The following is a 24,892-nucleotide window of genomic DNA, read 5'->3' on the forward strand; positions in this document are numbered from 1 at the left end:
ATGGAAAACTAGGAGTGAATATTATTTGAGTTAAGTCATTTATTTTTGTTCAAATCTAATTCAAAAATTTCTTCAAGTTATTTTTTAAAGTTCAAATTCAATCAAATTAAGATGAATAACGTAGATTTATTCGACTTTATTAACTATATTAATTTTAATATTATGTATAGTTAAATTATAAAACAAAATAAATATAAATCTCAAATTAATGTATAATTTACAATATATGTATATTAAAATAATAATTATATTATAAATATAATATAATATTATAAAAATGATTACTAATTATTTAATATTAATGTACAATTATTCAAATAATATTATCTATCATAAAAATTCACCGAGTTCAATTTCAATCTCAAATTCGCCAAATTAATCTAGGGTAGAGATGGGTTAACATATTAGGTTAAGTCATCCTCACCCCTACATTAAACAAGCAAACAACTGAGTAGAAACAAAGGTTGAGGGACAACCTTGTAAATTCCTGTTCTTCCTTTCCAAAACCCTAATCCCGCTTAGGTATAAAAACGAAAGAAACACACTTCTTCCGATTCTTCGCTTTACAGGAGCAGCTCCGAACACCGAAGGTTCATCCAATCCCTTCTTCACCGCTCAGCAACAATGGTATGTGCATCCTAAAATCAATCTCATCAATCGAACCCTAATTTTTTTTTTTTTTTAATTCAGCGGTGTGTTTGGGAATGCAAGAGGGAAATTCTGATAGGGTTTTGTGTTTATTGTTTTGCAGTCGAAGAGAAAGGTTAGAGAGCCAAAGGAGGAGAACGTGACTCTTGGTCCAGCTGTCAGAGACGGTGAACATGTCTTCGGCGTCGCTCGCATTTTTGCCTCCTTCAACGATACCTTCATTGTCAGTATATGCATCTCTTCAACTTCTTAGTTTCAATTATCAATTGCTCAAATTTTGTTTTTGGTTTTTATGTTTGCAGCACGTCACTGATTTGTCTGGGAGGGAAACACTTGTTCGCATCACTGGTATGTAAAGCGTTGGTTATGGTTATTGTTTATCTATCATCATTTTTCCACTTTTTAGTAAACTTTCTCGTTTTTACAATGTTGATATTGGGATAGCCCATACCTAATTTCAGTGGATTTTATTGCGGTAAGTAAATATGTTTTTGGCATTTAGGTATTCCCTTACCCCCGAAGCCTCGATGGAGGGAGCTTAGTGATTGGCTTTTGTAAAATTTTGTTTTGCTTTATATGATTTTTGAGTTTTTCTATTCAGAGGTTGGGATCCATTTGAGTATTGCCAAGCTAACATTCTACGCCATTAAATAAATATTTGTTGTCTTTGGGTTTTAGTAGATGTAGGAAAAATGCTGTGATTTACTCGTGTCTTTGCTTTCTATCTTCAGGTGGAATGAAGGTTAAAGCTGACAGAGATGAATCATCTCCTTATGCTGCTATGCTTGCAGCACAGGATGTTGCTGCCAGATGCAAGGTCAGTAGGCTTCTTCTTAACATGCTGCATCCTTCTTTATGAATTTAATAGAATTTCAATTTGATCCTTCGCTTGTTAGCCAATATCACTGGTGTCTTGTTCTGATTAGCCTTTTCAATGAATTTGTGGAGATTAATGCGCTATGTTAAATTATTTTGGGGCAGGAGTTGGGCATAACTGCTCTTCATATCAAGCTCCGAGCCACTGGTGGAAACAAAACAAAGACACCTGGTCCTGGTGCTCAATCAGCTCTTCGAGCTCTTGCTCGTTCAGGAATGAAAATTGGTCGCATAGGTATTTTGCCTTTTTAAGAAAACCATAGTTTACTAGATTTGCCTTACTCAAATAGGGTAGCTAATTGGTTTGACATTAATTTCTGTGTTTTACTCGAGGGTTTTTTCTTTTTATTCTATTTTCATTTTGTTTCCCATTTTAGTTATCTGGTTGATTTAATTGTATTGCATTTGTTGTTAAATGCTAATTAATTAATGTTTATTGTATTTTCCAGAGGATGTGACTCCCATTCCTTCGGATAGCACACGTAGAAAGAGTGGTAGAAGGGGTAGAAGGCTTTAAACTTCTTATGGTATATGGCTGGAGTTACTATATCACTCTGCAAGCCAAACAAAATTGTGGCATTTTGAGATTTTGCTTAGGTTATTATCTGAACATCTATTGTATTTCTTGTGGTATTGAACGAAATTTTAGTTGAGTACATTTTCGCATTTTGAAAGTTATTCGTATTGAGATTGTTGGAAATTCTGCGTGTTGCTTTGTTGCTTGGAAATGTACTAATCATCTCCTTGATAAAATGTTGCTAGGTTCGGTTTCATTATAGTATTTTTATATTTCGATTCCCCCTCTCGACTTTTATCTAGTTTTAAGCGTGGGAAAAATAATAGATTGGAATTCATATTGTTTTATCAACGGATAGGAATGTTTGCCCCGCAAATAATCTATAATTTTAAAATGTCATAATGGATTCGAATCAAATTAAAAAAAAAAAAAACTTGTTTTATAAGTTTTCTTTTGTAAAATTGTTTGCTATTATTACTTTGTTATGAAGTCATTTTTTACTTGGCAGACAAGTAAAATAAAAATTATATGTATATATTTTTTGAAAACATCTTTGAACTTTGTCAATGTCTCATTGGCATTGCTGAGTAAGCGTACTTTGGGCCCATTTTTCTTGGGCACTTTTCGTTTGGAGGTATGTAGGCCATTCCTACTCGGGCTCTTGATACCGGATATTTCTTACCAGTTCATTCTGTAACTTCTTTTTTCTAAATGCGTCTCTCACAATGTTTTTGTTAAGTTTTATTTCAACAATCTTCTTGTACGTGTGATCGAATATAATAATATTTACAAAATTAAGTTACGAGGGTATAAATTAAAAACAATCAGGCAGACACGAAATTTTATAATGACATCACAATGACATATGTGGCAACCTCAGTCCTCATCAGACTGCGATCGAGGTCTACAATGATCACATTTATCCACAGCAACTACAATAGACTCATTTAAAAACTTGCCCACAAATTTATGGATACATATACATTTACTTACAAACAATATTTTATCAGGTCTATACGATTGGAAGCAATACACACACTTGCTTTCCATTAGAGCTAACATTTATTCCTTCATACACATCAGCACTGTGCTATCTGCCATACATAACATAGTTTACGTAGACAAGAACCATACACCAGTCTCGATTAACGAGTGTCATTTATCCTTCATTAAGCGTTCACAATGCTTCCACCTAAAAAAAGGAGATGAAAACAGTTAAAAAAAAACAAACAAGGAACAGCTGGTAATGTAAAATATATGTTAATTAATTATTATAGTATGAATATATAATATGTATGACCATTAGGGTGGAGGACTTGGCCAGTTACGTAAGAAGAACATTGGTTGCTCGCAAGAAACACATAAGATGGAGCAACCTCAATGGGTTGCCCAGCTCTCTTCATAGCCACATCTGAACCAAATCGAGTAATTTCTTCCTCCGTGGAACTTGCCACTATTAACGGAGTCCAAATGGGTCCAGGTGCTACCCCGTTCACTCTTATTCCCTTTGTCACAAGTTGAAGCGCGAGTGCCCTCGTAAACCCCACAACAGCACCCTTCGTCGACGTGTAATCCACTAGCGTTGCATGTCCCTTGTATGCATTCACTGATGCCGTGTTTATAATGCTGCTTCCTTCCTTCATGTGCTTCAATGCATGCCTATAAAATTATATTATGTGGTCACTTAAACTCATACCTACTTTATGTAATGAAAAAATATCAAAATAAATGGTGTCAATACAAAGTTGAAGGAGGTAGAGGTTAGAGGTTTATTATTACTTGGTCATGAAGAAATGGGAAAAGATATTAGTTCGGAACACCCTCTCGAGTCTTGCTTCATCAATCTCTTCCAATGAATCACTCTCGTACTGCTCAGCTGCATTGTTGACCAGAATGTCAATGTGGCCATAAGCGTTGACCACTTGGTTCACCACTTTTTTGCAATTCTCTTCATAACCTAAGTCAACTGGTATAGCCATTGGATCTTTGGCATCTTTAGTCTTAGCCTTTCTTATAATTTCAAGGGTGTCTCTTGCGTCTATGTCTTCTTGCCCTTTCACGTATGTGAAGATGACAGTTGCACCCTCCAATGAAAACAAGTTGGACACAGCTCTTCCAATTCCTGAATCACCACCGGTTACTATAGCTATCTTTCCCTGCAAAATAAAGATTAAATATTGAAGGAAATAGAAAGTAACTAGTTATAGATAAGAGAAGAGAATTAATTAATGTTACATTTACTTGAAGTTTATTTGATGGCTTGTATTGGGGGTTGTTGTATTGAGGTGGTGGATTCATGAGATACTCTTTGCCAGGTTGTGTGTCTTGCTTCTGAGGGGGAAAGTTGTATTGAGTGGAAGCCATTCTTATGAACAAGCTTAAGCTTTTGGGAAAAATGGGTTGTGATAGAAAGCAAGAGATGGAGAGGTTAATTTATAAGTGTTAAGTGCACACTTAGGTCAGGTGTGTGATGGTGATGGAATACAGAATACACATATAGGTGCACATGTTCTGTCAAATGATTTATTTGAGCGTGCCACGTGGCGAGCATTGGCTTTACTTTGGAACGTGGTTAATTTCACTATGCTATCCTTGTTGTTTGGTTTCGATGGCTTTCTTCTTAGTTTAGGACATGGTAAGGTTACCATTAATTTTGGGACAATGGCCGCACTATGCTCCCTAAGGTTGCGTTTTTTATTTGGAAACTTATTTATATGTATATGCGTGATTAATCTGATTTGGTGCAATTTTACTTCTAAATAATATTCTCTCAAGAGTAAAATAACATTTAGTCCATCAAGTAATTTACAGACATGGTTTGCAAACAACTGTTAAATTTCAAGATGGGAAAACTTATTTGAATCCTGAGATTTCAATCCAACTTACCGTAACATCCCCAAAATAAATAATACTTAAACGATAATAAAATATAAGTTTAAATATGTTTTTAGTCCCTCAAATTTAGGGTAATTTTGCTTTTTGTCCCTCAAATTTAAAATTGTTATTTTTAGTTCCTGTAATTTCAAAAAATCTTATTTTAGTCCATATATCAAAATATCACATTAAATCCGGTTGATGTTGCATAACTGTATTAATTAGTCACTTTCAAATATGTTATTGGTGACTTAAGGGACTAAAATAAGATTTTTGAAAATTATAGGGACTAAAAATAACAGTTTTAAATTTAAAGGACTAAAAAAAAATTTATCTTAAATTTAAGGGACTAAAATCATATTTAAGCGTAAAATATATTTGGTTACTTTTTTTTTATCCGAACTTGATACGAAAGGTTCATAACAAGGCCAACTCAAAGGTAAGATGATAAAGTTTATGTTTTAGGTTCATAAAAAAGATATTTGTTATTAATTTTTATAAAGTAAAAATATTACATATTTGTCAAAAAAAAGTTTCTTATAATTGTAAAAAGCCCCACATATTATTTTTTTATTTTAAAAATAATTATTTCTTAGAATTTGTTTTAGACCATATATATATAGAGAGAGTCAATTCTAGTTTATAATACTCAAATACATACTCAATTAGTCAAGTAATATCTCATTGGTTCTAAATTGTTGCCTAGAAGTATTAAGTATCTACACAAATCAAATGTTATTTAAGTTGAGTTAACCTCTATTTTTTCAAGTTGTTATTTTTCGGCCCAATTTGACCCATGTAATTGAGCCATCTGGTCAAATTAGTCTAATTAAAAGAATATATTTAAAAAAATTAATATATTTTTTTATAATAAAAAATATATATAACATCATGAAACACTTAATAGTTTTGCATGTATACAATTTCTTATAAATATGACATTTGCATTTATCCACTCAATAAACTAGGCCAAAATTTTCATAATAATTTCATACCTCATAGGTATTAGGTTAAGTTATTTTTAGACTTCTTCGTCATTAATACCCCATACTCTTACTTTTATCATAACTCTGTGAGTATAGATACGAGTATAATTGAGTCTTCATCTTCTTTAACAAACAAAATAAAGATGACAGGTCATAGAATTAAGTCATCAAGGACGCAATGAGAGCGATGAAACTCCCATAACAACCCTAACTCTAAGCTTATAACCACAATTTTATAAGCAAATACAAAAGAATGAAAGATTATTACTATTATTATATATTTTATTTTATTCTATTATCTTATAGTACATTAAAGATTTAAAAATTGATGATCATTTAAATTATTTTATTTATTAATTTAACGGACCAATTCGACTCAAGTCCATTTAGACTATAGAGCTTAGTAGACTAGGTCAAAATGATTTAGTTCTATTTAAATTTTAAGTCATCATTTTTAAAGGTTCAACCACTACAAAAAAATTGTCATATAGTGACACACATCTTATAGTGACACTATATATGTCACTAAAAGTTACTTTTACCCACACAATAAATATAATATATGTTGGTATATTGTTAAAAAGTGTAGCTATAGACTATAGTGACACACAAAATATGTTGTTAAATTTCATTCAAAATCAACAATAAAATTATATGTAACTATATGTCAAATGGATATATACCTATATATATTGTACCTTTATATGTCACTATATGTAACATTTCTTGTAGTGAACTTGACCTTATTTATATGTTGAGTCGACTTATCGAACTAAACTCAAATTGACATATATATATATAGGGGAATGCTAATATACTTCCGCCTATTTTTTAGTGGGAGTATGTTAGCAACCTACACCAAAATTTTAGGACAAAAAAACCACTCATTTCTTTTAATTTGGTTAATTCGTACAAAGGATATTATAGTAATTTTATTTTATTTTAAAAAAAATTAAATATTTTCTCTCTCTTATTAACTTCATTCAATAAGTCGTTTCTTTTTTCTATTAATTAATTTTTATTTGTTCAAAGAGAGAGGGGAGAGACATCATGAGAGATGAGAGAGAAATTAGTTAAAGAAGAAATTTAATAGGAGAGAGATAAATAAGTTAGAGAAAGAATTTAATAGAAAAGATGAATGAGTTAAAGAAGGAATTTAATAGGAGAGAGGAATAACTTAGTAAAATAAATTAATAAGAGAAAGAAAATATTTAATTTTTATTTAAAATTAAATTAAATTACTATAATATCCTTTATACAAATTAACCAAATCAAAATAAATGAGTGGTATTTTTATCCTAAAATTTTAGTGTAGGTTACTAACATATTCTCACTAAAAAAATAAGTAAAAGTATATTAGCATTCCCCATATAAGTATATTAGCATTCCCCATATAAGTATATTAGAGAACCTCAACCATAAATAAAACTTCTGTTTTATATTATCATGAGTTTCTAAACACTTCCTTCTTTCCTGAAAACTTTATTCTTGTGATTATGTCTTAGACTTTCTTCCGTGAGAGAATACTTTGCTTTACTATTAGATATAGAGTATGCTCTGCACTTGCCATGAAAATGGAACCTGTGCATCAGAAATATATTTGATCAATGATCCTTTTGAACGGTCCTTATTATTATTAGCGTTAGAATTAAAATTCTTATTATTAATATAGCTATGATTAAGAGAGTAACAGGACCTGAGAAAGTACGCTAAGGGTGCGGAAAAGCTCGGTCGTGAAATCTTAATTATATTTATGTTCAATAATAAGGGTTTTATAATGATGTTGATAATATATAAGGCTCCCGTCCAATATGGTATCAGAGCCAAAACATTACTAGCAAAGTATTTCTCTCTTTTTGAAGGAGGTATAAGGTATAATTATATAGAAGAAAGTGAGTAAGGAAAGCTTTACACAACATGAGTGATTCCCAATTAGATAACCCACGACCTTCTATAACCCATTCTTCACAAATCAACCTTACAATCCCAAAATCTTGTAAACAAACCCTATCTGATAAACTTGAAAACTTGATTGAGTATTCTCGAGTTCCAGAAGATGCTCAGATCGAGAGTGCTTTACCACCACTCTTAAGCCCTTATAACGTCTTTAGACGCCATAAAAGTTCTTTTACCTGGAATGTTCGAAAGCTGGTTTCAACTCCTCGACCTGGAGTAAAAGAGTTCATCCAAACTACGAAGATGGACCAGTGTGCCCTGAAGGCAACCTCTGCAGAACAATACGTGGATTTAGAAATAAATCCATCCCTGATAAAGCTCTGGCAAAGAGAAGGATATGTTGCTCTTCACTTTGGAGCGGTAAGGTTAGTCTTAACCTTACATGGCAGAAAGGGTCTTCCAGTCACTGCAAGAGTCTCCCTTATAGACTCTACCTTTCATCACTACGAGCATGCCGTCATTGGATCTGTCCTGACAACATTAAATGCTGGAAGTGTTGTTCTAACAATATTTCCAAACTTTAATGTCCAATTAAAGGATCCAACTCTCCCAAAAAGATTCAAGGTGCAGGTCCAGATCGTTGGAGCACCACAGGAAGAAGCAGCGTTGGCTGCCACTCTACACCATCAATTGATTTTCAGAGTGCAAGATCATTGTTATGATCTTCCTACAGAAGCACAATTTAATGAAAATGCATTGATGGTCATTGCTAACTCGGAAGACCAAGTGCCAACCATTGTCCAAATTCCCAAGCAGATCTCGCGAGGAGATCTAGAGCTACTGATTCCACGAGAGTGGATCAGTAATTATGAAAGCTACAGGAATGGTTAGAATCCTGTAATCGCCACCGAATACTCCTACCAAAGATTAAAGGATGGCTCTGTTAAAACCATCTTCAAAAAGAAAGATCCCACTGAAGCTTCAACAAGTAATGCTGTTTTCAGCACTATGATGATCTCCCTTGGAGAAAGAGAAACAATTGTTCCCATCTATGCTTTCAGATCAGATGGAAGTTCCATTTATTCTGATAAGATAAATGGACATTTTATGTGGGACGTAGCACCAGAAATGTGCGATTCGGAATGTGATTGCTGGATGGACTGCTCAGATGATGAATCAGATTCAGATGACTCTGATTCTGATAAAAAAGATAGATGTAAACCTCCATCACAGCATCGAAAGCCTCCTCCCAGTAGACAACCATGGGTGGCTTTCAGAACGCCTCCAAGGTCTTTGCCAATCTATGATCAAGTTCTGGAAATTCTTAGGAAAGAAAAGAGAAAGTCGTCTCCTCCACCTCCTGAAGAACCATCACTAATCACTTGGCCTCCTCCAGAAAGGTGTAGTCCAAAAGAAAATCATTACATACAATCTCTCCTGTACAAAGAACGGAGTTCTGCATGATGGCTTCTCGAGAGGAATTTCCACCACTTGAAAGAAGAACCACTCCAACAACTAGGGCAGATGTCAAACCTTTTGTCACAAAGACAGAGGTCACTACTGATGGTAGAATGAAAGCTCTTTCTCAAGCAGAGGAAGTGCTAAACTGGCAGACAGAGAATGTTGTAGCCCAGAATACATGGATAAAATCAAAAAAAATGCATATATCCATGGACCAAGATATCAAGCTTCTGTCCACCAAGTTACAATCCTACCATCAAGAACTGAAGGAAAAAATTGAACAACTCGAAAGAGAAATTGCAGGAGTCAAGGGGATCCATAAATTGAGTATGGAAGTTCTCAACAAACAAAGAAGCCTGGACAAAGCTAAAGAACAATATGAAGAGCTTGTTAGGCTTGTTGAAGAAAAGAAACATTTGACTAGGATCATGATTTGGATATGTAGACATTTGAGCTTTTTGAGTAAACATTTGAAGATTTGGATATGTAGACCACATTTGAACTTGGTTTTGTGTCCATAATAATTTTGTTGTTGGATGTTTAAAATATGGACGATGAATAATGGCAATGGTAACCATCCTTTCTAAGTTCCACTGACTAGGATCATGATGTTGTTGAATCCTAGTTTTTTCAGCTTCAAGGTCTTCAATCCATTTTTGTATAGGCTCAAACCAGGACAGAAATTCCCCTAGTATTGAACCTTCATTTTCTGTGTTTTGCAGAAAATTAATCATTTCCTGAGTAGGAAAGATTAATGGATATTGATGGAGTAATGAGACACTCCATAAATACCACATGTCATCTTCAAGGAATGTTTTTCCCAATAAAATACCAAAGATATTCAGAAAGGGTGTGTCTGGATTAAACCAATTTGGTTTGGGCGAAATATGGTGTTTGTGGAGAGAGGCTGCCAGATAAGATAACATATGTTGTCTGGCAAAGTTTTGCAATGTTGCAGGGGAAATAGGGAAATCTGGTGTAATTTCTGGAGGAAACTGTTTTTTCCAGGGATTAGTTAGACTAGCATTATCACCATATACTTAATTTAGAGACTTCGGGAAAAAAAATATATGGAAACCTAAAATAGTTAAGAGTGTTTTACCTGATATTTGTAATCTTTGATTTATTAATATTAATTAAGGATTAAATTTAAAATATTAATGTAGACCTAATTAATCATTAAGAAAGGATTAATAATAATCTTTAGCTAATTATACTAATCCAATATTAGAATCTCAATCCTAGAACTACTCTATCCTTAATTGTCCAATTTAACACCGTATTAGACACCCAGAGTGGATCACCTAAGTAAATCAATTTAACACAAATTTCGGATCCTGAATTCATAATTGACGAGATAGAGAAGCAATGGAAAATTCAAAGCATGGGGTGAAAAGCAACAAAAGTCGTGGTTTAAACCGGTGACACATGCCTTTCAATAAATTTGATAGATGAAAATTAAACAACAAAATCATTAGTCAACAACTTATTCACTTGTTTTCTTGTAAAAATCGGTGACACATGCCTTTCAATTACCATAAATGAAGCCTGGTACAATTGCTAAAACATTTCACATGATCTTTACCAAGGTAACACAAAGAAAGTCAAAAACACTTATAGTGTGTTTGGATGAGGAATTTTACAAATTCAAGGAATTTTAAATTCTTGGTATTTGAATTACTTTGATTTCAATTTCTATCATTCTTAAAATATTTTGTTTGGATGAGTCAATTCAAATTTTTTAAATTTTAAATTGTTAGGTTGAATATGATAATTTTATTCCATCATAGTAAAATTGATTTTAAAAATATATTTATATGTTGAGATTTTTAAATTAAATTTTATAAAAATAAATATTAATCCATTTTAAATATTTATTAATTTTAAAAATTAATATTAGATAATATTTAATAATTTTAACAATTAATATTAGATAATATTTAACAATTTTAAAAGTATTTTTGAATATCTAATAATTAAAAAAATGAATAGATAAGATAAAATATATAGGAGAAATAGGAAAAACAAATATGAAGAATTTCAAATTCTCCCATTTTTGGGAGAATTTGAAATTCTACTATTTTAAGGAATTTCACAAATGATTGAATTTCAAATTCTTTGTAAATTTCTCATCCAAACAAAGCATTTCACCTCAAAGAATTTGAAATTCTTCAAATAAATGAATTACCCCATATAAATTCCTCGTCCAAACACACCATTAGAAAATTCATACGCCCATGTACTCCAAATTATCGGCCATTTCATCTAGCTCCTTGCTAGGGCAATACTTTTTACATAGAGTTTTGAGATTGAACCAAAAGGATTGCCTAAAATAATATAGTTGGAGATCAACCAAAAAGAACCAAACTATGATTATTATTTTTTTATTCCGACATTCATTTTTGAACAAATAAATTATATTTATTTTATGATTAACAAACACCGAGAATGTATAATAGGTTAGGATGGAAAATTATAGCATTTTTATAGAATAAATTATTAGTGTAAATCTTTTTATATTATCAATTGATCAAACATAATCATTGATATGAATACATGATTTCCGAAATAATTAGCGTAAAACTCAATAAACTTGCATGACCATGAAAATTTATATTTAGTTCAATGACCGTCGTGCTCGTGGATACCCTATTTACTCACAAATTAACTTGCAATTTCAACTACGGAGTGAAACATATACCCCATGGCTGTGATATTGAGTTTAAAATCAATTTTTCATCAATTCATCTCTACATATGACAGTCTCAAAAAATATTAAAAGAATTTTCATACGAAGCATCTATAGTATAAACAATTAATTCTAATTGTACATCACAAGACTATCACTAAAATTATTGTGATGCCTACTGAATGTAATTTTCTTCATTTAGACTAGCGTATGCATAGCCTTTTTTTTTTTTTTTTTCAATGAACAAACTTGTTTCACGGAACCTTGGCCAATCTGACATTTTGAAAGATTCTTACTGGGTTTATTATGAATTGAATTCATCTCTTTGAAGAATATGAATTCAAAGAAGCTTGAATTTCTTCTAGTGTACGCCCCTTGGTTTCTGGTACTAGTTTTGCTACGAATAGCACAGTGAAGCCACATATGCTAGAGAACATGAAGAAAGTTCCTGGCCAAACACAACATAAAAATTATTCTTATTCCACATATAAAACATGGAGTCCTAACTTCTCTATTTTCTTAAAACTCTTTCACAACTATTTTTTTATTTTTATTTTTATCTTCCGGATCAAGATTAAATGCTAACATACCTGCTGAACTCCAACTCATGAGGAAGTTAAAAGCATATGACACAATCCAAGAACACAACCAGCTAACCAAAGTCACAAGACTTCCAGCAGAGCCCTTCACGTTAATGGGAAATATCTGGAAAATAAAATATAAGCATTGATCATGTTGAAGATAATGTTATGTTTGAATTTTTTATTTCCTGGGTTAAGGCACAGTATGACGAAGCTAGCTACCTCAGACATTATAACCCATGGAATTGCTCCAATGCCTATCGAGTAAGATCCCACGTATACCTGGAGAATCACCTCATGTCAGCCCATAAGTAAATTGGTCTCAGTACATAACAGGAATTCAATATTCTTATTGTGAAATCATTCAGAAGCATCATTCAAATGTTGAAATCAATTCTATCTCGCTAAGACAAACACAAGGCCAATGAAAAATGAAAGAGAATGAGACACATCATAAAAGTTTAGCAAGAAATCAAGGATTCACTAGATATGCCAGGAATAATAGTCTTCTACAGTTGTGCTATTGTTACAGAACAGATTATGAGCTAAGTGTTTCACTTGACTCTTTCGCGGTCATAAAATATAGCATTGTAATCCATTTAAGTTAGATACCTAGAATATGAAATTAAATTTTATGAGATTTCAGTATTTAGTTGATGATCCATATATAGGCATATAAGTGCAAGAACATTACCAGTACACCCACTAGCGCCATAATGGGACTAACTCCCTTCCATTTATGTAGGTCCTGCATCAAGCAATCCTAATTATTCTCAGAAATTTGTGTGAAAAACAACTTACTGGATCAGATTTTGTAATTAAAAGAACCTGCAAAACGAATGACAAGGCTGCCAGGAAGCATCCTAAGCATGTTCCCACTGCAGACACCTGTAAGAAAAATAAAAAAAAAATTTGGTATCAGTATTAACAGAACGCTGCAAAAAATTAGGAACAATATAGTTCAACATTTTTACCAGCAAAAGTGGCCGTCTTCCGGATTTATCCATTAAAAGCACTCCTAAAGTTGTCATTGGAATCTATAAAGTATAAACATAAATGATGGAATAGTATGAAAAACAAGAATGAAAGGGTTCACTCATCAAAGCATCCATCTTATTATACAGAATCAAGCAGAGAGAAATGATGAAATCATGTGAAGAGAAGAATTAAGAACCTTAACGGCAACCATTGCTATTGTTCCAATACTTTCTGAAAACCCTGTCATCACAAGAGATTTTTCTTTTGTGTGAATCATGTCATAAATTTAATATTCTCATATTCATTTTCTCTAACTTGTCATATGATGGATGAAAGCATAGAAAAGGAGTTGCACATACCAGCTGAGATAAATATAGAGTTGGCATAAAAAACAATGCCATTAATCCCTCCAAATTGTTGCAATATCATCAAGCCGACTCCAACCTAACCATGTAACTAAATACCATAAGAGCCCTGCAAAAGGTTAACATAGGCCACATGAATAGGGATAATTTAGAATTCTCACAATAAGTGACTTCAAATACTGCATTTGAAATAAGCCAATGATGCTAGCTTCTGTTTGCCGCTGAAAGGCTGCTGTATAATCCTACAAATAAAGGTAAAATGACAAAAAATGATAGATTAAACTCTTTGGTTTCTTCCTTTTTTTATTTCCCTTCTTTGCGTCCTAGTAAGATTGTAATTCAAATCTAACATTCTAACAATCAAAAACTAGTTACATACTCTGATTTCAGTGGCCTCTTGATAAACATCAGCATCCTTCCCCCTGAGACGCTGTAAAACAGAATCGCTCTCTTTCAAGCGACCGACCTTAGCCTGCATAAGATTGCAACTATCATTTGTGATATGTGCGTCTAAGGACTGATGTCTTAACTCCAACCATTTTATAAAAATGATGAAAATATCAGTTCCTTGTGTGAGCAGTGTCGAACAAGTACTTGGACAAACAATAAAATTACAAAAGCTCTGAACAACTCACCAGCCACCTAGGAGAATCTGGAATGAAGGGAAGACTCAGAAGCTGCACAAGACACGGAATAGTTCCTAAGACAAAAACAAAAAAAAAACATGGGAGTTACGTGAAGCCCTTTTTTTAATTTGGTTTGTGAAAAGAACATCAAAGAGAAGAATAATGTTACCAATTAGAGCCAAGATCCGCCAATTTACATATGCTCCAATAAGATAAGTTAATGACATCCCAATACAAATCATTAACTGTCAAAATAAGACCAAATTGGGATTTAAAATAAGCCTATACGTGACATAGTAAAACATAAGTGGTATGGCACATACAATAAAAGTAAAATGATATTAAAAGATTGAATCATTTTAGTATTGCTTTACCTGATGAACTGCAGTGAATGCCCCTCGAAGATTCTTGGGTGTTATTTCAGCTACATAAATGGGTACCTAATATACAAATGAAATCATGTATTTGTATTTCTTGAGTGACTGAATGTCATTTGAATTGCAATCATAACATGTTGCATAGTCACAAGTCAAAAAAGTTACCACATAAGATAGAAGGCCAATCCCACATCCTATCAACAACCTTCCAACATAAAGCCACATAGCTACCTTCAAAAGGCACCAAATGTTATTAACAGCAACTGAATTTGAGGAAAATGCATGAAATGAAGACATTCGACTAATAGAATCGTAGTGGTTCAGTAGCTCAAAGTCTGCGGTCCTTACTTCTTACTCTATCCATCAACTTCAATGTGTTTATAAAAACTGCAACTCAACAGAAAGTTTGCTTGGAATTTTGTTAGAAGGGATTACTAATGATTACTAATGTCTAATATTCTTTCAAATAAGCCTCAATAATCTTACTCTTCTTATCCGGGAAACTTTGGTCTTTAATTAAGCCGAATGGTGTCATGTTATACATGTAACCGACCCAACCTTGTATAAAATTTTGTTATTGCCTTTTTTCTTACTATTGCTAATACCAGGGCAGGTTTAAATACTTTTTCCATTCCTACAAATATATCAATTTTTTCACTTTTATGTATAAAAAAAATATATTTATGATTGCTGTTATGTCTAAACCTTTCATTTTTAATCATTCTCATAAAAATGATATTTAAGCCTAATGAGACAGATTAGTTCTTGGTAATTGGCTTAAGAGATTGCGTAGAAAAATAAATAAATAAATAAATAAATAAACCTACAAGGGCATGTACTTAAAGTTCTCAATAGTTACAATAAATTCTTTCCATGAATGCCTTTTCTCCTACCTTGAAATATTGTTAACTACTTTCCTCTTTAGGAAAGGTTACCCACCACTACCAGGATTCCTAGTTTTCAGACATATTAAACTATTAGCTGCACAACTTAGAGAATTATGTAAAATAAGTTTAAAAAATTTAATGAGAAACCTTTGAGAATGTTATGGCAAACCATCCCAAGATGCAGAAAACCTGGGAGAATCCCATAGCCTGCTCAGCAAAACGCAGAATAAACAAAAGTGAATAACGACAACAAGTCTACAACAACAACATTCAAACTAGACTAAATGTAGTGAGATAGGATTGGACTTACAACTCGACGACCTGCGTAATCTGCTATTCTACCACTCGCAACGGCACCAATCATGGCTCCAATCGTCAAAATGGAACCAAAAATTGAGTACTGCAAATAGTTTGACCATTAAGGTACACACGTCAAACAAATGGCAAGTTGTAATAATAAATGTTACAAAATTGAAGTTCAAAGTAACCTGGGCCACTCCTAGATCGAGGTCACGCATGATTCCAGATTGAGTAGGTGATGAATATCCAATCTGCAAAATTAACATGGTGGTATTCATGTGACAGTGCTCATTTTGAGTAATCAATCAGAAATCATGCCATATAAGTTGTAACATAATTATCATATAACATAACGAAATTGAGTTTTGATAAAGTGGTGAAGTGAAAAACGTAAATGGTAACTCTAACTCACAGCAGAGCCAAAAACGTAAGAACCAAAGACAGCGACGAGGGTGGTGAGTATAAGAGTAGTTGGTGGGGAAGAAGGTCCGTTATGGAGAAAGTCAACGGCATCATTGGCAGCGTAACTTGTGGGGAGAAGAGGAGTAGAAGAATCGGTTGGTTCAGTGGTTTTGTTATCCATGATGATGAATATGGTTTAATTGCGTTGCGTTGTAAGACAGAGAGAGAAGAGAGAAGGTAAGTTGAGAGTTGAGAGTTGAGAGTTGAGAGTTGAGAAGGTTTAAAAGATTACGGAAGAGAAAGGTATGGCGTTGACCAAGATGACATGAGATGAGATGGAGATAAGAGACATGAACATGACTAGTGTCGTCTTTTTTAAACACTGCGTTAACGTTGTCACTTGTCACTTGTGCGCTTCTTTTTCTTTTCTATTTTTTAAGCGTGCCTCTTTCCGATTTAATTTAAAACTATAAAAAAACGAGATACTTTGCTTAGATACCTCCTTCTAGATTTCTAGTTATAGAATTTTTTTTTTTTTAATAAAACGTAAAATATTAACTCTTAAATATGATTTACATCTGAACTTCAATCTTTCTTTTAATTCTTATAAAAAAAATTATGATATTTTAATCTCTAAATTTTAATTTTATTATATAAATTAATATTTTTATTATATTTGATTATTAATTTTGTTAATGTTATGATTAGTTAGTTAATAATTTATAAATTGATACATATTCTTTCTTTTATTTAACATGCAATTGTTACAATTTTATAATAAAAAATGAGTTCAATATTCGTTTTTTTGTTTAATTTTGAGTTTATAACTCCGTTTGTAAACTTGCCATTTGTTGATTGTGATATAACAAAAAGAGTAAATATAACATATATAAAAATATATCATGGAATTTTTATCTTAATAACAATTATTTAAAAGTTATCGAAATTTATGGTTTTTTTGTGTGCATTTTTTTATTATATTTTTCTAAACTCTAGTCAAACAGCCGCCAACAGGGCGGCTAGTAATATTTTATGGTAATGTTAATTTATACGTGGGTCGTCGGTATTGTGAAACGTTTAAAGGATGGGGGAAAAAATATTCTAACATAAAATAATTATTTTATTTTGTTATATTATATTTGAATTTGTATAATTCTTATGTAAGAAAAGTTAGGTCAGAATTGTCTTTTTTTAGTTCAAATTGAACTAAATTTAAGTTTGATGGATATAAAAAAAAAAAGTTAAAAAATCATATTAATATTAATAATAAAGGAGAAAACCTTATTCAATGTATACCTTTTCTTTTTTATTCCATTTTTAACAATGGCTCGTACGCTTAAATAATTGCATTCACTGATAATAATAAAAAATTGTATGAAATACTTATTTTTTTACTAATCTTGGTATAGATGATGACTAGTTGTTAGAATACAAACAAGTTTTACATCGATAAAATAAAAAAAAATTATAAAGCACATACAAATTTCAATGTTAGAGAGACTTTTTGGGTAATGACTAAAAGCAAAATCATGAGGACTTAGGTCCAAAACGGACAATATTTTATCATTGTAAAATTGTGTGTATAATAACCTTATAAAAATAGTATCATATAATAACCTCAACTCTAGTATCAAAGCTGCAAGGTTGGATGGGGTAACAACCCTTATAATCCTCGTACTTAGACTTAAAACAGACAATATCTCCTCATTGTGGAGTTGTGTGTAATAACCTTATAAAAATAATTATTATAAAATATTTTCTCAGACAAATACTATATAATAACCCCAATTCTGGTATCTAAGCCGCAAGGTTAGATGTGATAACAACTTTTATAACCCTCATAACTATTCTGTTGCATGAAAGGTTAGATCCATTGTTTGAGGGGAGGATTGTTGAGATACAAATCATTCTCACATTGATAAAATAAGAGAAAAAATAATAACGTATAAAGCACATACATACTCCAATATTAGAGAGACCTTTTGGATGATGACCAAAAATAAAATCATGAGGACTTAGGCTTAAAGCAGACAATATCTCATCTTTATGGAGTTGTATGTGTAATAACCTTATAAAAATAACTCTCATAAAATATTCTTTCATGTAAATACTATATAAAAAATAAATAAATAAAAAGATGACTAGATAAGATATATCATACATGTCTTCCTGATGTGTAGTTCTTATCGGTCCTGAGGGGAGGGTAGGAACTGTGTATGAATCACTGTTCATTGTAATCATATTCAATAACCAGATTATAATTTATTCTCTCCTAATCACACTTTTATTAAAATATTCATTTCTTAATTGAGATAGTGACAACCGCCAAATAGGAAAAAGGGAGACTAATGGGAAAGACTTGGGCCATGCACCGATGCACCTTTTAAGTTTCACATTTGATAATTACAACTCAAATTATTAATAATTAACGAATTCAATACACTTTCGTGTCAATATATATATAAACACAAAAGTACTTTATTTATGTGATATTGTGGTATGATGCTTTAGAAGAAATTCAGTTATGCTGGTCGGTAGAATGAGAAAAAAAAATAGAAAATAATGTATTATTTTATATGAGTAACTAGTTATTAATTGAAGTGGATAATTATTTTAGATAAATTAAAAAGGATAAAAGGATATGTACACTAATATCATGAAAATTAATAACATATTTAAAAATAAAATAAAAAAAATGTGAGGATAAAAAGATTAAAGTCATGGATATACTTTTTAAAAAATATTTTTATATTTTATTTTCAATCTTGTGAGAAACATCTCTTTCTTTTATACTAATTAAAAAGAGAGAGAGAGAAAATGAGACGTGAAAATTATAAAATGCTTATGAAATATGTAATTTATTTTTGATAAATAATAATTTTTACTTAAATTAATAAAGTGAAATTGTTGAGTTGTTTTATATTAAAAAAAAGTGTGCAATTATCATTAAAAAAGATAAAGACGTCTTAAAAATTGTATACACAAAAAGAATGGTTTGGTTCAATTTTTAAATTATCAAAACTACACGTTTTAATTTAGTTTCTAAATTAGAATGTGAAACCACATCAAACCAAATTAAATTGCACATATTTTAAAATATTTTTTTACCCAAATACATGGTATTTGTATACAAACTAGCACAGAACATAAAAGGTATTTTATAAAAGTATAAACTACTAAAATGTGTTTTTTTTCTCAAATATATGTTATAATATTTGAGAGGTATTTTATAAAATTGTAAGTTATTTATCTAAACTTTAGAATGAAAATTTTGAATTATTTCTAATGTTCAAATTATTTTTTTTAAAGTGACAAACTATATATATGAGAAAAAATATCCAATATGACAATTAAAATTTTAAAAAATATTTGTACTAAAATAATAATTAAGATTTGATGTTAAATATATTAAATGAATGAAATATTTTAGTATTTCTATACATTTAGTTTTACTTTTATGTATCATCTCAAACAAATAAGATAATATTACATATTTTTAGTTATTTTTAAATAAAAAATTTTAAAAATACAAAAATCAAACCAAAATAAATTGTAAAAAATTAGTTTAGTCTGATTCAAATTTCATAATTCATTCAAACTAAATCACACTTTCTTTTTTCTTTGATTTGGGTGATTTTTAAGATAAAATTAAATCAAGTTATACTATAAATACCCAAGTTTGATAAATAAATTTATAGAAAAATAGGAAAATAAAAAGAGAATAAAAACACAAGAGAGAGAAAAAGTATTTTAAAAAATAATGGATATAATAATTAACAATATATATATATATATATATATATATATTAAAAAGACATATTATCTTTATTAATAATATAAATTAAAAGAATAATTTTTATCTTTTAATCACTTCTTTCAAGTACTCACTTCCTTCCTTTATTCCAGCTCTGAAATTAAATATTAAAATAATAATATTGGAAATTATTTACTAGCTAGACTAAATAAATATTATTTAAAAATATAACTTTGTGGATCTATCTGTTATTTTATTAAAATATATTTTCAAAATTTACTTTGTAAAACAAATATTTTATTGTAGAACTACATCTTAACAAAAATAACAGATCTCTGAAATTATTTTTCAAAATAATATATATTTATTTCAAGAAAATAATTTTCCGATAACATTTAAAAAATCACAAGAACATTCGTACATTGAAAAATCAAGTATGATGATATCTTCAAGAAAATGCAAAAAAAAGAGTAACTAATATCAAATATGACAACTTCTCTATTTCGAATAATTTATAATAAACTAATCACAAAAAATTATGGATGAAAAATATAATTCAACATATTAATTCATACCTAAGAAAATAAAATTATGATATAATTTTATTCTTTTTTATTAAAAAGGAGAGAAAAGAAATTAACTGTCTTAATTTTAATTAATATTTTTATTTATTGTATTTTCAATCTTTTATCTCATTTCAACACTTCATATCATTCAAATTGTTTATCTTAATTTTTTATTTATTAAATTTGACTCAATTAGGTCATTTATCTTTTAAATTTGATTTTATTTGATCTTTTTAAAATAGTAATTAATTTTAACTTTGACACCTAATTTTGAATTTTTTTTATTGATTTAATACATGAAATTTGTTCCATTTAATTTATTTATATAAATATTATGAAATTATTTTGATGTTTAAACCTAAAACAATTATAAAAATAGTGAAAATTAAATGAAAAATAAATCAAACGAGAAAAAATATTATATTATATTTTTAATTTCCAGTTGTTGGATGCAATTTCACATAATTTTTTTATTATATTTATGACTTTTTTAATTCAAAGATTAATTTAGTTTAACAATTTTTAAGTAAATAAATATATTAAAATAAATATCGTATCTTAAATTAATAAAAATAAATAAATTTATATCTCAAAATTAAAAATAATCACTAATTTAAAAAATCTATAAAATAAAATAAATTTAATTGTGACATATTTGACTCATTAGTTTTAAAAATAAAAAATCATGACATCTATTCATAAGACTTTTTTTTTTTATGATATAAGACGTTTGCTTATTACACGTTACTATCACTCCCGAGTCAAATATGTCAGATCTTATCTGGTCAAAAGAACTCTAAAACAGTAAATTGCCTTTTATATATATTATTCAGGTGAATATTTAAATATATATTTTTTTGATAAGCAAACAAGATTTGAATTATTGGGAGTACAAGGGGTACTCCAACCCGTTACAATAGAGTTCAAAACCAAAACAAAAATTATGAGATACACAAACCCGAATTATAATACCAACTAATATAACTAAAAGAACAATCGGGGACAGAACTAGTAATCCACTTCCATGAACGCAGTTTAATGTTGTCCAACACTTCCTTACAATTCATAACACCTTGCTGAAAGATAATAACATTCCGATGAAGCCATAGTGACCAGATTACTGACACCCAAACCACTTGAAAACACTGAGAGCGTTTTTTATATATACCAAGATTCGTCCAATATAGGTAGAGAGAAATTAAAGAATTTGGAAGGACCACCGCAACCTCCAACCAATTAGCAACAGCTAACCAAGTATTAAAAGCCATTGGACACATTAGAAAGGGATGAAGAGGGTCTTCGACAAACAGAGAGCAAAGAGAGCATAAATTGTTATCCAACTCCACACCACGAACTTGTAACAATGATTTGCATGGGAATGCATTCATGAACACCTGCCAACAGAACACCAAGCACTTGATCGGAGCCTTGCATTTCCAAAGACTTTTTATGACTAGGTGAAAATCTGAGGAATATCTAAGTTCTCCACCCAGCGAGCGCTGCAACCAAAGGTACGCACTTTTCACTGAGAATACACCATTCTTATCACAAATCCATCTCCAATGATCTTGCTTAGAAGAGAAAATTTGCAGACCCTGAAGCATTTCCAACAAGGTATTCACACTCCTTACTTCATGGACAAAAGGTTCTCTTCTCCAATTAACCTGTCACACCCACCTAGATCCCTCCCAAGTTCCATTATGCCCCACCATTGACAACGGATCAAAGGCAAAGGAGTACAAACGAGGAAAGACATCCAACAAGCGCAAACCACCTATCCACTTATCCTCCCAAAATTGGGTCGTAGTGCCATCTCCAATACAACGTTCAATCTTTTCATTCAACCAAAAATTTCCTTGTTGTAGCACCCACACTATATCCTTCCACCACCAAGAAGCTCTCCTATCCACATTTGAGCACTTAGAAAAAGACTTAATGCGCCCATACCTACCATGAAGAACTTTAGCCCACATCATACCTGGAGATAACATACACCTCCACACCCATTTCCCCAGTAGTGCCCAATTGAACAATTTGACATCCTTGATTCCTAGTCCACCCTCATCCTTTGACTTACACACCGTTTCCCATTTTACCCAAGGAATCTTTGAGCCATCCTTGACACCTCTCCACAAGAAATCACGTTGGATGGCCACAATTTCCTTAATCACCGAGTTTGGTGCTTTGAAAAATGACAGAAAATGGATGGGCATTGCATTCAAAACTGAATTAATTAAGGTCACCCTCCCCCCATGTTAAACGATTTCTTCAGATATGGCAAGCGAACCAATCGCACAAGTAGTAAGTAGAAGTAATAGTCGTTCTTCCCAAAGGACTTGAGTAATACAATGGCAATATGTGGAATTAAAGCTAATACAGACTAAAGAATGATTTCATATTTGATGGATTGTAATTGTTAAGTTAAAAAGAGCAAATGAACTAAAGTGAACTTTCATCAAACACTTGGAATGCGGTTTTGAAAATTAACTTATATGAATGAAATGTTAGGGTTAGACTTCACCAACTTTAATCTCATGCATAAGAAACATTCCTTCTCATTCAAACATTAATGCTAGCCCACTAATTTTCTCAAATTCCAATTCCTTGGTTAAAAGAGCCTAAGTTTCATTACAAAATATCAATCCCTTGAATACTTCAATAAATCCACTTGCATTAAGTAAAAGGGCTCCAAACAACAAGTAAATCATGTTCCATTCCTAGACACAAGTTTACTAGGTACCACATTCTCAAACAAGATTACCAATGATATTCGCACACCAAAAGTAATCACAAATCATGTAATAGTTGATCATTCCATACAAGCATTAAGCACAAGAACATGATACTAACATTTGAACGAAGAAGATATATATATATATATATATATATATATATATATATATATATATATATTCAAACAAGTTACATGAGAGTCAAGTTGGTTACATCTAACCCCAACAAAGGGGTTTTAGCAATCCATGTCCATGAGATTAGCAAGATACATCAAAAGAGGAAGAATGGAAGAAAACCAATGAGAAACAAGGGTGAAGAGGTGAGCCCTAGCTTCTCCCTTTGACCTGTACTTCGCTCCTTCTTTGGTCCCTCCTTCCAGATTATTCCCTTTCGTGCTCAGCCAGAAATTATATCAAGCCACGCAACTCTTTAAGTGACGCGCTCAGCGCGCTACGATACGCGCTTTGCGCATGACGGGAGGTGCGCCGGGCGCGCGATGCCAAATCTCCATCAACTCAGCTTGATCTATTGCGCTGAGCGAGCTGAGGTATGGGCTCAGCGCGAGTCTACTGAAAATGCTAGCTAGCATCACTAGAGTTCAATCGAGCTTCTTCTCTTTGACATGACTTCTTCCCACATGATTACCTATCCAAAAAATCACAAAAAATGAGGATTAAATATGTATAACCCTGTATGTGTAACCAAAGTGTCTTTACTTACAAAAGAGAAGTTAAATTGAGGATTACATAAGTCAAAAGTTAGAAAAGAGTTGAATGTTTTAACAAATTTGGTACTAGAATGTAAGTAAAAATTAACATTATCACCCTAATGGACAAATGCCTATGCTTCCAAGAGGATAGACGCTTACATAAGCCATCAAGTATTGGTCTCCAAGTAGCCAACTTCCTAGGGTTTGCACCAAGAGGTAAGCCCAAATGCTTAAACGATAGTTGACCCACCTTACAATGCAAAAAAGAAGCCGCCAAATCAATAAAATCTACCCTTGAGTGAATGCCAACCACGCAATTCTTGTGAAAGTTAATTTTCATACCGAAAATTAACTCAAAACAACGCAATATGGCCTTTAAGCACCACAAATTTTGCATAGTAGCTTATCCAATTATCAAAGTATCATCAGCGAACTGCAAAAGAGAAATTGGTGAACTTTCACCACCCAAGTGTAATCCCGTAAATAGATTCATATCTAAGGCCCTGATCATCAACAATCTGAGACCTTCTGCAGTAATTAGGAACAAAGATGGTGCTAATGGATCTCCCTGCTTTAATCCCCTGTCAATAGCTACTTCCGCCGTGGGACTCCCATTCACAAGGGCTGATAGACTACCCCCACATACACAACCTTCCATCCACCGGAC

At 31.5% G+C, this 24,892-nt stretch overlaps 3 protein-coding genes across 4 annotated transcripts; 1 reads left to right on the forward strand and 2 right to left on the reverse strand.

The window, feature by feature from the left end:
* The first annotated feature begins 466 nt into the window (after positions 1 to 466).
* LOC109789918 (small ribosomal subunit protein uS11) lies at positions 467 to 2,297 on the forward strand. Its single transcript, XM_020348973.3, has 6 exons — positions 467 to 627; positions 752 to 871; positions 951 to 996; positions 1,380 to 1,465; positions 1,630 to 1,759; positions 1,974 to 2,297. Exons 1-6 carry the CDS (start codon positions 625 to 627, stop codon positions 2,039 to 2,041), a joined length of 453 nt encoding a protein of 150 aa, XP_020204562.1. The 5' UTR covers positions 467 to 624; the 3' UTR covers positions 2,042 to 2,297.
* Positions 2,298 to 2,851: 554 nt separating this feature from the next.
* LOC109789923 (NADPH-dependent aldehyde reductase 1, chloroplastic) lies at positions 2,852 to 4,464 on the reverse strand. Of its 2 annotated transcripts, none has more exons than XM_029269555.2 (4): positions 4,277 to 4,464; positions 3,821 to 4,197; positions 3,342 to 3,700; positions 2,852 to 3,233 (listed from the first exon to the last, which is right to left on the reverse strand). In XM_029269555.2, exons 1-4 carry the CDS (start codon positions 4,403 to 4,405, stop codon positions 3,211 to 3,213), a joined length of 888 nt encoding a protein of 295 aa, XP_029125388.1. In that variant the 5' UTR covers positions 4,406 to 4,464; the 3' UTR covers positions 2,852 to 3,210. The 2 variants fall into 2 exon arrangements, with proteins under 2 accessions (XP_029125388.1, XP_020204567.1); XM_020348978.3 differs by having other exon boundaries at positions 4,283 to 4,460.
* A 7,503-nt stretch (positions 4,465 to 11,967) lies between these two features.
* Positions 11,968 to 16,806, reverse strand: LOC109789915 (sugar transporter ERD6-like 5). The gene is made up of 18 exons (XM_020348969.3): positions 16,474 to 16,806; positions 16,250 to 16,312; positions 16,072 to 16,161; positions 15,909 to 15,968; positions 15,040 to 15,105; positions 14,872 to 14,937; positions 14,667 to 14,742; positions 14,507 to 14,571; positions 14,251 to 14,343; positions 14,033 to 14,113; positions 13,866 to 13,950; positions 13,703 to 13,746; positions 13,503 to 13,565; positions 13,357 to 13,416; positions 13,223 to 13,276; positions 12,751 to 12,810; positions 12,538 to 12,652; positions 11,968 to 12,395 (listed from the first exon to the last, which is right to left on the reverse strand). Exons 1-18 carry the CDS (start codon positions 16,642 to 16,644, stop codon positions 12,265 to 12,267), a joined length of 1,443 nt encoding a protein of 480 aa, XP_020204558.1. The 5' UTR covers positions 16,645 to 16,806; the 3' UTR covers positions 11,968 to 12,264.
* Positions 16,807 to 24,892: the final 8,086 nt, after the last annotated feature.

This window comes from Cajanus cajan, chromosome 6, assembly GCF_000230855.2.
Source record: "Cajanus cajan strain Asha chromosome 6, NIPB_CcT2T_4, whole genome shotgun sequence".
Classification (NCBI taxonomy): domain Eukaryota; kingdom Viridiplantae; phylum Streptophyta; class Magnoliopsida; order Fabales; family Fabaceae; genus Cajanus; species Cajanus cajan.

Bases quoted from the DNA above. Each gene is read 5' to 3' on its own strand.
- LOC109789918 (XM_020348973.3), top strand. The intron at 1,466-1,629 runs GTCAGTAGGCTT...ATTTTGGGGCAG, and splicing joins ATGTTGCTGCCAGATGCAAG to GAGTTGGGCATAACTGCTCT. The intron at 1,760-1,973 runs GTATTTTGCCTT...TGTATTTTCCAG, and splicing joins AATGAAAATTGGTCGCATAG to AGGATGTGACTCCCATTCCT.
- LOC109789915 (XM_020348969.3), bottom strand. From the start codon at position 16,644: ATGGATAACAAAACCACTGAACCAACCGATTCTTCTACTCCTCTTCTC. The intron at 13,951-14,032 runs GTGAGAATTCTA...TTACATGGTTAG, and splicing joins AGTATTTGAAGTCACTTATT to GTTGGAGTCGGCTTGATGAT. The intron at 13,417-13,502 runs GTAAAAATGTTG...TTTTTCTTACAG, and splicing joins GAAGACGGCCACTTTTGCTG to GTGTCTGCAGTGGGAACATG.
- LOC109789923 (XM_029269555.2), bottom strand. From the start codon at position 4,405: ATGGCTTCCACTCAATACAACTTTCCCCCTCAGAAGCAAGACACACAA. The intron at 4,198-4,276 runs GTAACATTAATT...TTTATTTTGCAG, and splicing joins CAAATAAACTTCAAGTAAAT to GGAAAGATAGCTATAGTAAC. The intron at 3,701-3,820 runs GTAATAATAAAC...ATAATTTTATAG, and splicing joins TCCCATTTCTTCATGACCAA to GCATGCATTGAAGCACATGA.